The 11840-nt window shown below is 38.2% G+C and overlaps 1 protein-coding gene across 1 annotated transcript; it reads right to left on the bottom strand.

Annotated features, from left to right (window-relative positions):
• Nucleotides 1-86: 86 nt before the first annotated feature.
• LOC117826692 (dihydropyrimidine dehydrogenase [NADP(+)]-like) lies at nucleotides 87-11489 on the bottom strand (the record flags this gene model as incomplete). Its single annotated transcript, XM_034702947.1, has 14 exons — nucleotides 87-1532; nucleotides 1635-1712; nucleotides 4183-4245; nucleotides 4453-4602; nucleotides 5246-5367; nucleotides 5528-5582; nucleotides 6669-6811; nucleotides 7470-7589; nucleotides 7719-7839; nucleotides 7961-8044; nucleotides 8150-8218; nucleotides 8311-8475; nucleotides 10899-11114; nucleotides 11301-11489. Coding segments are annotated over 14 exons (1740 nt in total), but the record flags the coding sequence as incomplete, so codon positions are not given.
• Between the last annotated feature and the right edge of the window lie 351 nt (nucleotides 11490-11840).

An 11840-nucleotide genomic window follows, 5' to 3' on the forward strand; every position in this document is an offset into this window, starting at 1 on the left:
TCAGTTTAACTTTATGTAAGTAGATCAAACAGATCCATTACAAACAAGTATCATGGTAGGTTGTGTTGTAGTATACAGAGATTTTGCAGAATATCAAAGTTTATTTGAATCATAGATCAATCAAACACATTTCCTCTTACATCAAAACATTACATGAACATTTCATTTACAAACATGTGTATGTATCACATTAAACAAAGCGTTAATACTGGGGTGACAACAAGGTAAATTCCACAATTTCGTAAGCCAGATTTAAATAAAATCAGAAGCGCATTTATTTCTATCATATCATTTTCAACCTTGACTTCAGAAAGTTGGTGTCAAATTGTTCCAGTGGTATACAAGTGCTGCTGTGTCTCATCCCAGGCTTCTGCAGTCTACATGTGTGTCCTTGGGAGAGTCACAGAATAGCTATTGTGGATGAGGTTGCCAACTTTCTCACTACTAAATAAGGAACAGGTGCACGATGCCATGGTGGTGTGAGCATGATCAGCGTATATTCATATTCTGATTCCACTTGAAATGCAGAAAGTGTGTATATTCCCTTTAATCCTTACTGTATCATTATGTAACCTCAAATGAATAAACCTCAAAGAAACCACAATTTATCTCTTTACATAAAAAAAAAACAGGCAAAAGAAAAAATTAAATGCAAAAGAGGAGTATGACTCAACAAATATACTTTTTTCATGGATACTTTTTGCTGCTCTTGACTGACTCAGGCAGTCTTTTGTCCTCAAGCACAGCCAGAGAGAAGTCCTTACATGACAAGTCACAGTTTGTCTGTGCTGCATCTGTTTCATGAGTCTGACCATTTAATGGCCATCACAGAGAAAATCCTCTCCACACTTTTTTTGCAGGACTTGGTGCATTTGGATACAACTGATGCACATGAGGGGGCCTGTGATTGGATGACAAGCGGTGTGATTGGCACATGATCTCCCACTGCCGTTTTATCTGATCTGTAGAGTGCAGTCTGCTGTATTTACAAGAGTTAATAGTCAATATACGGGACAATTGAGGTCCCATATGAAACAAACCAATTTAGCCCAATATACAGGATGTCCCGGCTAACACGGGACAGTTGGTGACCCTGATTGTAGATGGAAATTGCAAACAAAATCAACTTTTCTCCTCCTTCTCTGCAAAGTAGATTAACATGCTGGTTGTCCTATTCAATCTCCTTTAAATATTTTACACTATCAATATGATTTGCATGAATGCAGAGAGACATTCTGTGTAAGATTTCAGTAATGCAGGTAAAGAAAGTAATGAAGCAGATACATTTCTTATAAAATCAAATCAAACGTCTGATCTTCAATTTCTTCTATATCAAATATATGTTAATTACAAGGTTTCATCTTCCTTTAGTAGACAGGACTAACTGGCACCCCTCTCTTTGGTTTATAAGGAGTATTTCTTGTGACCATTTTAATGCAGTCTATGATGGGACAGACACTGAGGCACAGGGTGCAGCCCGTACAGCTGTCGTTCACCATGGGGAGGTGGGTTTCTGAGTTGAACTCTATGGCCTGGAACGACAAGAAGGGAGTCACATTATTGGATCAGACAGAGACAAAAAAAGAAAGGTTAAAAAAAAGAGAGAGAGAAATGTCTTAATGTGACAGACTTACCTGGTATCCAGAGTCATTGCAGGTCATGTAACATTTACCACAGTTAATACACATCTCTTCATCTATCAGAGCTTGGACCTGGGACACAGGGGAGAGGGGAAACTTTATTATACTTTCTATTCTTGTTTTAGTAAGACGGTTTCAGCTGTCACCTTATGAAAAGCTCCACAAACATAAACATAAAAATAGGGCATAATAGACATAAAACTATCTTAAAGGTGACATATCATGCAAAATGGACTTTTTAATGGTTCTCTACCTGAAATATGTGTCCCTGTCTACAAACCCCCCGAGAATGAAAAGAATCCATTCTGCCCCTGTTCTGATTTCTCCACCTTTCTGTAAATGTGTGTGAAACCAGCCGTTTCAGACTTCAGTGTTTTTCATACGTCACAACGCCATCCGGTCTGTAACAGGAAGTCAGAGCTCAGAGCTTGTTCAGCCCATAGACTGTATAAAATACAACTCAACCCCTCCTCCGTTTTTCATTCCCTGCACACATGTGTGCTAACAAGGAGCTTAGGATGGAGGCATGCTAGTTGTAGACTGTCTTAATAAACACAAAGGTCGGTTTTACTCCCCACGTCTGCAGATTTGAAGATCTAGTGGATGATTTTTATTTATCATGGCAAAGTGCTAGCGCTAGTTAGCATAGCCACATAGCTACATGTTCGTAGCTGTGTACCAAGACACACGTCGACATACTGACAAATAAAACAACAAGAAACACTAAATCTGTGACCAATGGTTCAGAAAGATCCTGCTACAGGCGCCTCTCTGTCAGGATCAGATTCTGGATCAGATTCAGAGGGTTGAAGTAACGCGATCTCTGAGCAGCCGTGTATATTCAGCCAACATGTAAACATTAGATCAACGTGCTGGACAGCCGAGGCCACATCCACTTCCTGAGGGGGCGTGGTCAGAGAGAAAACAGACTGTTCTGAGGAGGACTGAAGAAGAGGGTTTTTCAGGCAGACCAAAATCTGATTTCAAAGTGTTTTTTTGAGCATAAACTTTAAAGACATGTTTTGGGGACCTCTTAGACCAATATATATTGATGAAAAAAGCGTGATATGTCACCTTTAAGTAGAGGCTATATTTACCCTGCTGACCACATATTATTGTGTACCACATTAAAAGCTCAAATATGTTTACATCCAGTGATCATGAGGAAACAGCTTAGGTTAAGTAAAGATGTAAACAGTTGCCAAAATGGACCATTCATCTCTGTTAAATGTCATGAGTTGATCTTTAGTTTTCTTTCTGCCTTGTTTTTCATGTTATCCTCCTTCCTCCATTTTTTCCAATGTGACAGATTTAAAATAAAAGGTTTTAATAAACAAAAGAATGAAAAATAACAAACAAAACTAGCAAAACGTCTAAGAAACCAAATTTAAAAAAACCCACTGGAAACACTAGGATAAGGAAACACAGAGAACATAGGAGAGATGCACAATGATCCAACACAGGACAGGGGAAACAGATGAATTAAATACACAGAGTAATAAGCACAGGTGTGGACGCAGGTGGAACTAATCAGGTTCATCAGAAAAGGAAGTAAAACTAAACTGGAAACATAGGGGCCCAATCTCAATGTCCTCCCTAAGCCCTAAGCCCTGAACCCTGAGCCCTTCTTGACTTAATTGACGTCTCCTGTAAAGTGATTGAGGGCAGGAGGCTGTAAGGGCTCAAACTGCAGAACTGGGAATGGGAAAGCACTTTGAGACGTATCACGTGACCTGCACGACGCCATGTAGCTCACCTTAGCGATATTAAGATTTTCTTATTGCACAATTTTTACTTTCCTCAAATTCAAGGCGCTTAAGAGACGACCGTCTGTCATGTGATCCAGGCTCTTACCGTACAGACTGCTTAACCACAACATTTAAAATTTATGAATAGGCTATATAACCATAAATATATTAATTATACTGTTTACACATATATGTGAAGATAAATAGATTAAGGCTGTTTTCTTTATTTATACTTACAGGCAAACTTAAATTTCATTGCAACTTTCATGCTTCTTTTTTTTACTGTCTCTCTTTTTTATTTCATGTTACTGCGCTTGTTCACCCTTCCATGCTCGCGGGCTTCCCCTGGGAATATCTCACGCCACAATGCTATGAACTCTGGGTAATTCCCTTATGCTAAGTCTGCAAAAATGCCCACTTACAGAAAGGGGACACAAAGGGTTCAAAAAGTCAGGGAGAGATCCCTCCCACATTTGATGATCTGACAGTGGGACAGCTCTAAACCCTCACGGACTTAACGGGAACACGCCTCAAAGTCAGTGAGTGCTTGAGGGTGGACATTGAGATTGGGCCAGGGATCAAGAACTACCAAATAAACACGACAGACTAAACACAAGAAAATACACACAAGGAATACAACACAAGCTGTGCATTACTACACACAAGGAAGACAAAGGATAACTAATACAGAACCAGACAAGGAGGAAACATAAGGCAAATCCAACACAATCCAACTCATGACAGTAAAATGTATCTTTTAAACATGTCCACAGTAAGTAAGGATTTATAGGTACCTGCTCCATATTGTTAAGTTCCTGGTACGCTCCAATGTAGCGCAGTGCTCTGGCAATGACGTCCTAAAACACAAACATACCAATCATCAATCACACAGACACACACACGATGTGCATGCAGCATCAAGATGTTTTTATTATTATTATTAAGATTTAATTCACAGGCAAAAGCATGTTGTGTGTGTGTGTGTGCGTGTGTGCGTGTGTGTGTGTGTGTGTGTGTGTGTGTGTGTGTGTGTGTGTGTGTGTGTGTGTGTGTGTGTGTCTCACCTTGACGGCAGGGACAGGTTTTTTGGGAGTGCCGACCCGAGTGATGGACGTTTCGACATCATCGGTTTTACCAGAATCTCTGAGCTGTTTCTTGTACGACGCAACGGCCTCCGTCCTCTCCAGGAGGTATGGACCAAAACTAGGGAGGCTCTACAAACACACACACATGGAAACACACAGAAAACACACACATGGAAACACACACACAATGAAGCCATGTTCCCAGGTCAACAGATAAGAATAAATACCTCTTAAACTGGTAATTAGCTCAACTTTTTATAAGTCTAGAACAGTATAATGTAAGAAACTGAGGATGGTAGTTGAGTGGCTGTGAAGATTTGAAGGATAAACTTGCAGGTAAAAATAATAACTTTGACAATAATTATGAGATGGTGAACAGGTAAGGCCTTTAGAGAGAGCTACTCCCCTCAGGGCTGGATGGAAAGAGTCTTTACTAACACTAAAATCGAAATAAATCAAGTTTAAATTCACTCAACATACATTTCAAAAAGCTCAAATCGCTGTCTCTGAACTTCCAACCTCTCCTTATCTGTGTCGGCATGTTAGGCATGCTTCAATTCAAGGCAAGCCCTCCAGGATGCATGTGCTTCAGAATATCTATCTCACCATGTTCTATTGTTTGCTTCCTGGGGTGTATAGCTGCACAGAATTTTGGGTGCTAATAGAAAAAAATATATATTTAAAAATGTCCTCTAACAGCCTCCACTCTCCCCTTTGTACAAAGTAGTGTTGATATTATAATTTTAATTGTTTCTAATATTTCAAGTGTTACCTTTCCCACAAGTTCTTCAATTCTGGGGACAGGTTTTCCCTTCTGATGTTTCGCTGTTGGAGGAGATTGACCATCCCAGCCCTGTATCTCCAGACTCTTCAGGTACAACAGGGCCTTCAGACCTGAACACAGGAGAGTTATAGGAGTATTAAAAAGTGTGTAGTTACACCTGTATGAGAAGGTAATGTTGGACAAGATATGATATGAGATAAGGATACTCCAATATCAGTGACACAGCAGAGGAAAATAAAACATCCATGATACAGGAGAGCAGATACATACCCACACAGTAGTCCTCAATCACTGTGAAGTCCTGATTCTGTACGGCACTGCACACCTTTAGTCAGACATAAGACATAAAAAGACATTATTAAACAGAACAGGGTAGGACTTCTATTTGGCTTCATCACATTGTGCTTGCTTTATATTGATGTATGCGTTTCTTTTATTCTTTACTAGGTCATTATTTCTGTAAAAGAGATGATTGATCTTCTTATCTTCAGCATCAATCAGCATTTTTCTTCCTTTTTAGTTTCGCTTTTAACTGAGTTTTATTCTTATAACAGTTTTATTTCACCTTACTTCATTTTTTTTTTTTATTATCTAGTTCAAATTGTAGTCATTTTTTATTGTATTATAATTTATTTATTTATTTTAAGTATAGTATCTTATTTTCTTTTAATGCTTTAATATTTTAGTGTTTTATTATTTTAGAAATTTATTTTATTTTGGTGATTTTAATTTCCTTTGTTGAGTTTTATCATCTTATTTTTCCTCCAGTGTTTCCTCATTAAGATATCATGAGAGTGTTTCCTCAGTTTGTTCAGCAACTTATTTTTTATTTTTCATTTATCAATTTATTTCATTTTTATTGTTATTATTTTTGCATATATTGTGTTTTTAACCTTAGGATTGTGGGGTGGGTTTGGGGTCGGGGTTGGTTGGGATTAGGATGGGGGAGTCTTTTTAATTTCATTTTTATATATCTCTTTTTTTTTATATATTCTATTTTAAGTTGTTTTTATGTACAGCACTTTGTTCAACACTGATTATGTTCCCATGCAGTGATTTCCACTCCAGAGTTATGTTTGTTTTCAATGCATGGAGCCAAAGATCACATCCATCCAGTGTTTGTTTTTCAGCCTGGTTTCTTTTGAACAGACATTTCTTTAGATACTCTGAATATTTTAATTGTATTATGTGCTGTAGTGGACAAAGTCCCAAAATTATTTGCAAATTTCTGTGAACTCTTTGCTCAGTTTCTTACAGAGTGGTGATCTTCATTACATATAATAAAAATGTTAAGAACAATTATATTAGAGTCCCCTTTGAAAACAAAATGTATTTATGTTAATGACATGAGACTATATTTTGGGGTGTTATTGGGTTAAAGTGTATTAAGAATGCATCACTTGAGTCTCACCTGTAATACTGAGGCTCCGGCATGAAGAAACTGTAGTCCAGTCTCAGCAGAGTCTATTCCTCCTGTGGCCAGGATCGGGAAATCAGGGATGGCTCTGCCGATGGCGGATACTGCTCTCAGAGCAATCGGTCTGATGGCGTTACCTGCAAACATGTTCAGAGTAGACTTCTTAGCTTTTGGTTGAAGCGATGAAGCGCCTCACTTTATTATCTTCTATATTTAAAGGCAAGGGAAAGCAAGTTTATTTATAAAGAACCATTTATAAAGAACAATTCAAAGTGCTTTACAGAGTTAAATAAACAAAAAGAAGAATAAAATAATATCTTCTAACATAACCAACAAATCCCATCTGCAGTCTACATCTCTGACCTTCCAGAGCCTCAGGACTTGACAGCAGAGTGTGTGCAGCCACCACAAGGTCTCAGTTACCTTTTCAAAATCAAATCCCACTTCAAAACTATTAAATGAGTGCGATGCGTGAATACATATCCTGGCTTCCTTTCACCACCTCACCACTCGTGTCTTTTTCCCTGGTTCCATATTGTACATAAGTACAGGTCAGAGTTTGCTAGTGCTCACTTTTTGTTCATTTTTAGGGATCACAACTTTGTGTGGAAAGTTTCAGGCCAGTTAAATTAGAATAGAGTAATGTTTTCATCCAATGGTCAAACTTGTCTTTATGATGTCTTTCATTTCAAGGGTGTGAAAGTTGTTCTCTGTACAAACCATTCTACAACCACTGCACTGCTAACTTCACGTTTAAAGGGATTGTGTATGTGTGATCGATGTGTGTGTCCTCACCAGACACTCCTCCATACGTGGTGCGTTTGCCCTTCCCCACACTTGGCCAGGGGGAGCCGTCAGCCTTCAGTCCCATCATACCTGAGACTGTGTTGGTGGCCGTTACTCCATCTGCTCCCCCTACAAAAAGAACTCCAACAATTACAGCAGTCCACACGCACACATGCTTCATGTCTAACACAGTAAGAAAACAAACAGAGGAGTGGAGAATAAAGTGAAGAGGAGACAACAGAAAAGAAGTGTGCTCACCTTCATGAGCAGCCTTGGCGATGTCGACAATGTTGGTGACGTTTGGAGTCAGCTTGGCGAAGAACGGGATGGAAATGGCGGCACGCACCCAGCGGCAGATGTTACGCACCAACACCGGGTCCTAAAGATGAGACACAAGAAACATGGTGACCTCTGTAGTGTAGCAAGACAGGGTGTGAATGATTGCTTATGTATATAATGTGTGTGTATGTGTTTGTGTGTGTGTGTGTGTGTGTGTGTACCTGTCCACAGGCCAGTCCCATGCCTCTCTCTCCCATCCCATGAGGACAGGACAGGTTCAGCTCCAGTGCGTCTGCTCCTGATTCCTAAACACACACATAACTTTAACGAGCCATGTCTCCAAACCTCACAGTGTGACCTGTGTGTGAACATATGATGATATCACTGTTTAAAGATGCTGTTTGACTCACTTCTGCCATCTTGGCGAGCTCTGTCCAGTCTTCCTTGTTGTAGCTGCACATTATACTGGAGATCACCACCTCACAGAGAGACAGGGGAAGGTTTGTTTTTAATTACTAATATCATGCTTTTGTTCATGAAGAGACACAGTTCACATGAAATAAAAACTCACATTATCAGGGAAGTCCCTCTTCAGCTCTGTGACGGACTGACACCAGTAGGCCGCTGTCTTCTCACTGATGAGCTCAATGTTGAGGAAGGAGCCTTGACCAGGTCCGTACAAGTTACCTGAGGTGGTTCCACGCACAATACGAGGAGACACGTTGGTCACCAGGTCCTGCAGAGACAGATTCATACGAGCAGACGGTTTATTAATCAGCTCTCTGTTTCCAGAGCTTACCAGAGGGAATATGAAGAAAATCAGATATCTAAACATTTAGGTACAGCTAAAAAAACAGGAATGTGAACACTGCAAAAACTCCAAATCTTACCAAGTGAAATTGTCTCATGTTTAGTCTAAATGTCTTCTCCCACTTGATTTAAGATAAATTTACTTAACAAGTAACATTTGAGCAAGATAGAGGGACTTGTTTTAAGACATCTTAAATATCTTGTTCAGTCAAACATTCTTGAAATGATCTTGTTTTGAGTTTTAATTTAGAAGAAACAAGGTTTATTTTACATTTCAGACATTTTTCAAGCTGAGATCTTATTTGTAGAAGACGGATAATCTTGATTTAAGACAAACACTTTACTTGATTTAAGGAAATGACTTTTATTAATCTATCAGAAAACAGCTCCATTGATAAAAGAATGAAAGGAAAAATTAAAAAAAATAAAGGAGTAAGAAAGAAAGAAAGAAAGAAAGAAAAAAGAAAGGAGTTAGAAAAGAAAGAAAGAAAGAAAGAAAGAGAGAAGTGAAGAAAGAAAGAAAGAAAGAGAGAAGTGAAGAAAGAAAGAAAGAAAGAGAGAGAGAAGTGAAGAAAGAAAGAGAGAAGTGAAGAAAGAAAGAAAGAAAGAGAGAAAGAGAGAAGTGAAGAAAGAAAGAAAGAAAGAGAGAAGTGAAGAAAGAAAGAAAGAAAGAAAGAAAGAAAGAGAGAAGTGAAGAAAGAAAGAAAGAAAGAGAGAAAGAGAGAATTGAAGAAAGAAAGAAAGAAAGAAAGAAAGAAAGAGAGAAGTGAAGAAAGAAAGAAAGAAAGAGAGAAGTGAAGAAAGAAAGAAAGAGAGAGAAGTGAAGAAAGAAAGAAAGAAAGAAAGAGAGAAGTGAAGAAAGAAAGAAAGAGAGAAGTGAAGAAAGAAAGAAAGAAAGAAAGAGAGAAGTGAAGAAAGAAAGAAAGAAAGAAAGAAAGAGAGAAGTGAAGAAAGAAAGAGAGAAAGAAAGAAAGAAAGAGAGAAGTGAAGAAAGAAAGAAAGAAAGAAAGAAAGAGAGAAGTGAAGAAAGAAAGAAAGAAAGAAAGAAAGAGAGAAGTGAAGAAAGAAAGAAGCAAGAAAGAAAGAGAGAAAGAAGTAAGACAAAATGAAAGAAAGAAAGAAAGAAAGAAGGAAAGAAAGAAAGAAGGGAATAAAGAAAGAAAGAAAGAAAGAAAGAAAGAAAGAGAGAAGTGAAGAAAGAAAGAAAGAAAGAGAGAAGTGAAGAAAGAAAGAAAGAAAGAGAGAAGTGAAGAAAGAAAGAAAGAAAGAAAGGGAGAAGTGAAGAAATAAAGAAAGAAAGAAAGTCAGAAAGAAAGAAAAAAGAGAGAAAGGAAGAAAGAAAGAAAGAAAGAAAGGAGAGAAGTGAAGAAAGAAAGAAAGAATGGACAGAAGTGAAGAAAGAAAGAAAGAAAGAAAGAAAGAAAGAAAGAAAGAAAGAAGGAAAGAAAGAAAGAAAGAAAGAAAGAAAGAAAGAAAGAAAGAAAGAGAAGTTGTTGTTTTTAAGGGTGGGTTTCAGTTTTCAGACTCTGTTTCTTTAAATCAGATAAAAATATTCCTCCTCAAACTCCATGCACACAATGAAACACCTCCTTTAGAGCAGAGCTGGCTTATCCTAAAAAACAACATGACTGAATATTAGTATATCCAGCTCACTATGAGAAGACATTATATCTCAACATGAGACAATTCAACTTTGTCATCTTATTTCAAGTACAAGATGGTCTTAAACCTAGAGAAGTGCTGCTATAATACAACTCAGATTAAGGTGAATATATCTCAAATGAAGAAGTTGACATGAAATGTATTAGTGCAGAAATATTTTTTTGAGTGAAAAAATATTAATTGTTATCATTCCTGTCTTATTCTGAGACACTAAGCTTTAAAATACTGGAAAAATATTGTTAAAATAAGTTTTCCTGTTAATTTTAAGATCACAGTTTTCTAAATATTAGAAATTTAAGAAATCTTACCAAGAAAATTCTCATTTGTTCTATTGGCAGATTTTTTTGCTTAATTCAAGGTAAAATATCCTTTTAAATACATTTTATTTTTCTTGTTTTTGGAGGGGCAATTTATCCAGTGACTCTTGATTTTTTGGACCATGAACTTGGTCCAAAATAATACAATAATATAATGATAATAAAAAATGAACTATGAACCTGAACTGGTTCATTTCAGTCTGTGTGAACTGGACTTTGAGACACTGATTTGGCTTTACAGAACTGTGTCCAGATGTTGGTGTTTTATTAACTTTGTAGTTTTTACTTTTTGTCTGCTTAAGTAAACTTTATTGCACCGTTGCACAACATTATTGCATGTATGTGTGTGTGTGTGTGTGTGTGTGTGTACCTTGTTGAGTCCAAAAGTCTTGGTCAGAGCGAAGCCCCAGCCTTGTTCAAAGGCTCTCCTGATCATGGCCGTGCTGGTCGTGGGAGGAGCAGACGCCAGGCCGAACGGGTTTGGAAACCTTATCCCACAAACCTCGACGCTGATGTCGACCTGATCTATGGCGCTGTAGAACAACGGCAGCTTAGGAACCGGGTCCACTATCTGTCCATGCTGGGACTACAGGAAGAAGACAGACGGGTCAATCATTTAACTTTCATCCCTTTGATTCACTTTGTAAATGGATGTCTTACTTGCAGTCTAAGAACATTCCTAAACCTTGTTGACACAGAGTTCAATCTATGAAACAGAATGTGTGTATGGGTTATATGAAGAAGCATGTTCTGGTCAGCTCTGAAGATGTACCTGAATGTATCTGTGAATATGCCAGGACGCCTGCTTGCCGTCGTTCACTGATTCCACCGAGGTGTTTGCCAAACCGGCGATGTCTCCCCCTGCAAACACCCAGGGCTCACTGGTCTGCATGGTGTCTGTGTTCACCTCTGGAGTCCCCCAGCGGTTCAGCTTCACAGGACACATGGCCTCAGTCACTGAAGGGAAACAACATATGATTTATACCAGGGGTGTCCAAACTTTTTTCAAAGAGGGCCACTTTTGATGTTGTCAGAATGCCTCAGGGCCACAGGACACTCCTACTGAGACTTAGGAATCATAAAAGTTATATATGAAATCTCCATTTAATAACAATTATTTAAAATTTTTTCTCAATAAATCAGTAACTAGGTAGTCCTCAGTTCTCCACAAGCCACGTATACATTAGCAAACTTTATCCTCTGGAGGAAAATGGTCGGGCAGTGTGAGAAAAATATTGTATCATCATTTTTCTATGGCAGGATCACAATCTGGATTTCATCACACTTCTTTTTCATGTTGTTTTTAAGACTT

The sequence above is a fragment of the Notolabrus celidotus genome, chromosome 15, assembly GCF_009762535.1.
Source record: "Notolabrus celidotus isolate fNotCel1 chromosome 15, fNotCel1.pri, whole genome shotgun sequence".
NCBI lineage: Eukaryota > Metazoa > Chordata > Actinopteri > Labriformes > Labridae > Notolabrus > Notolabrus celidotus.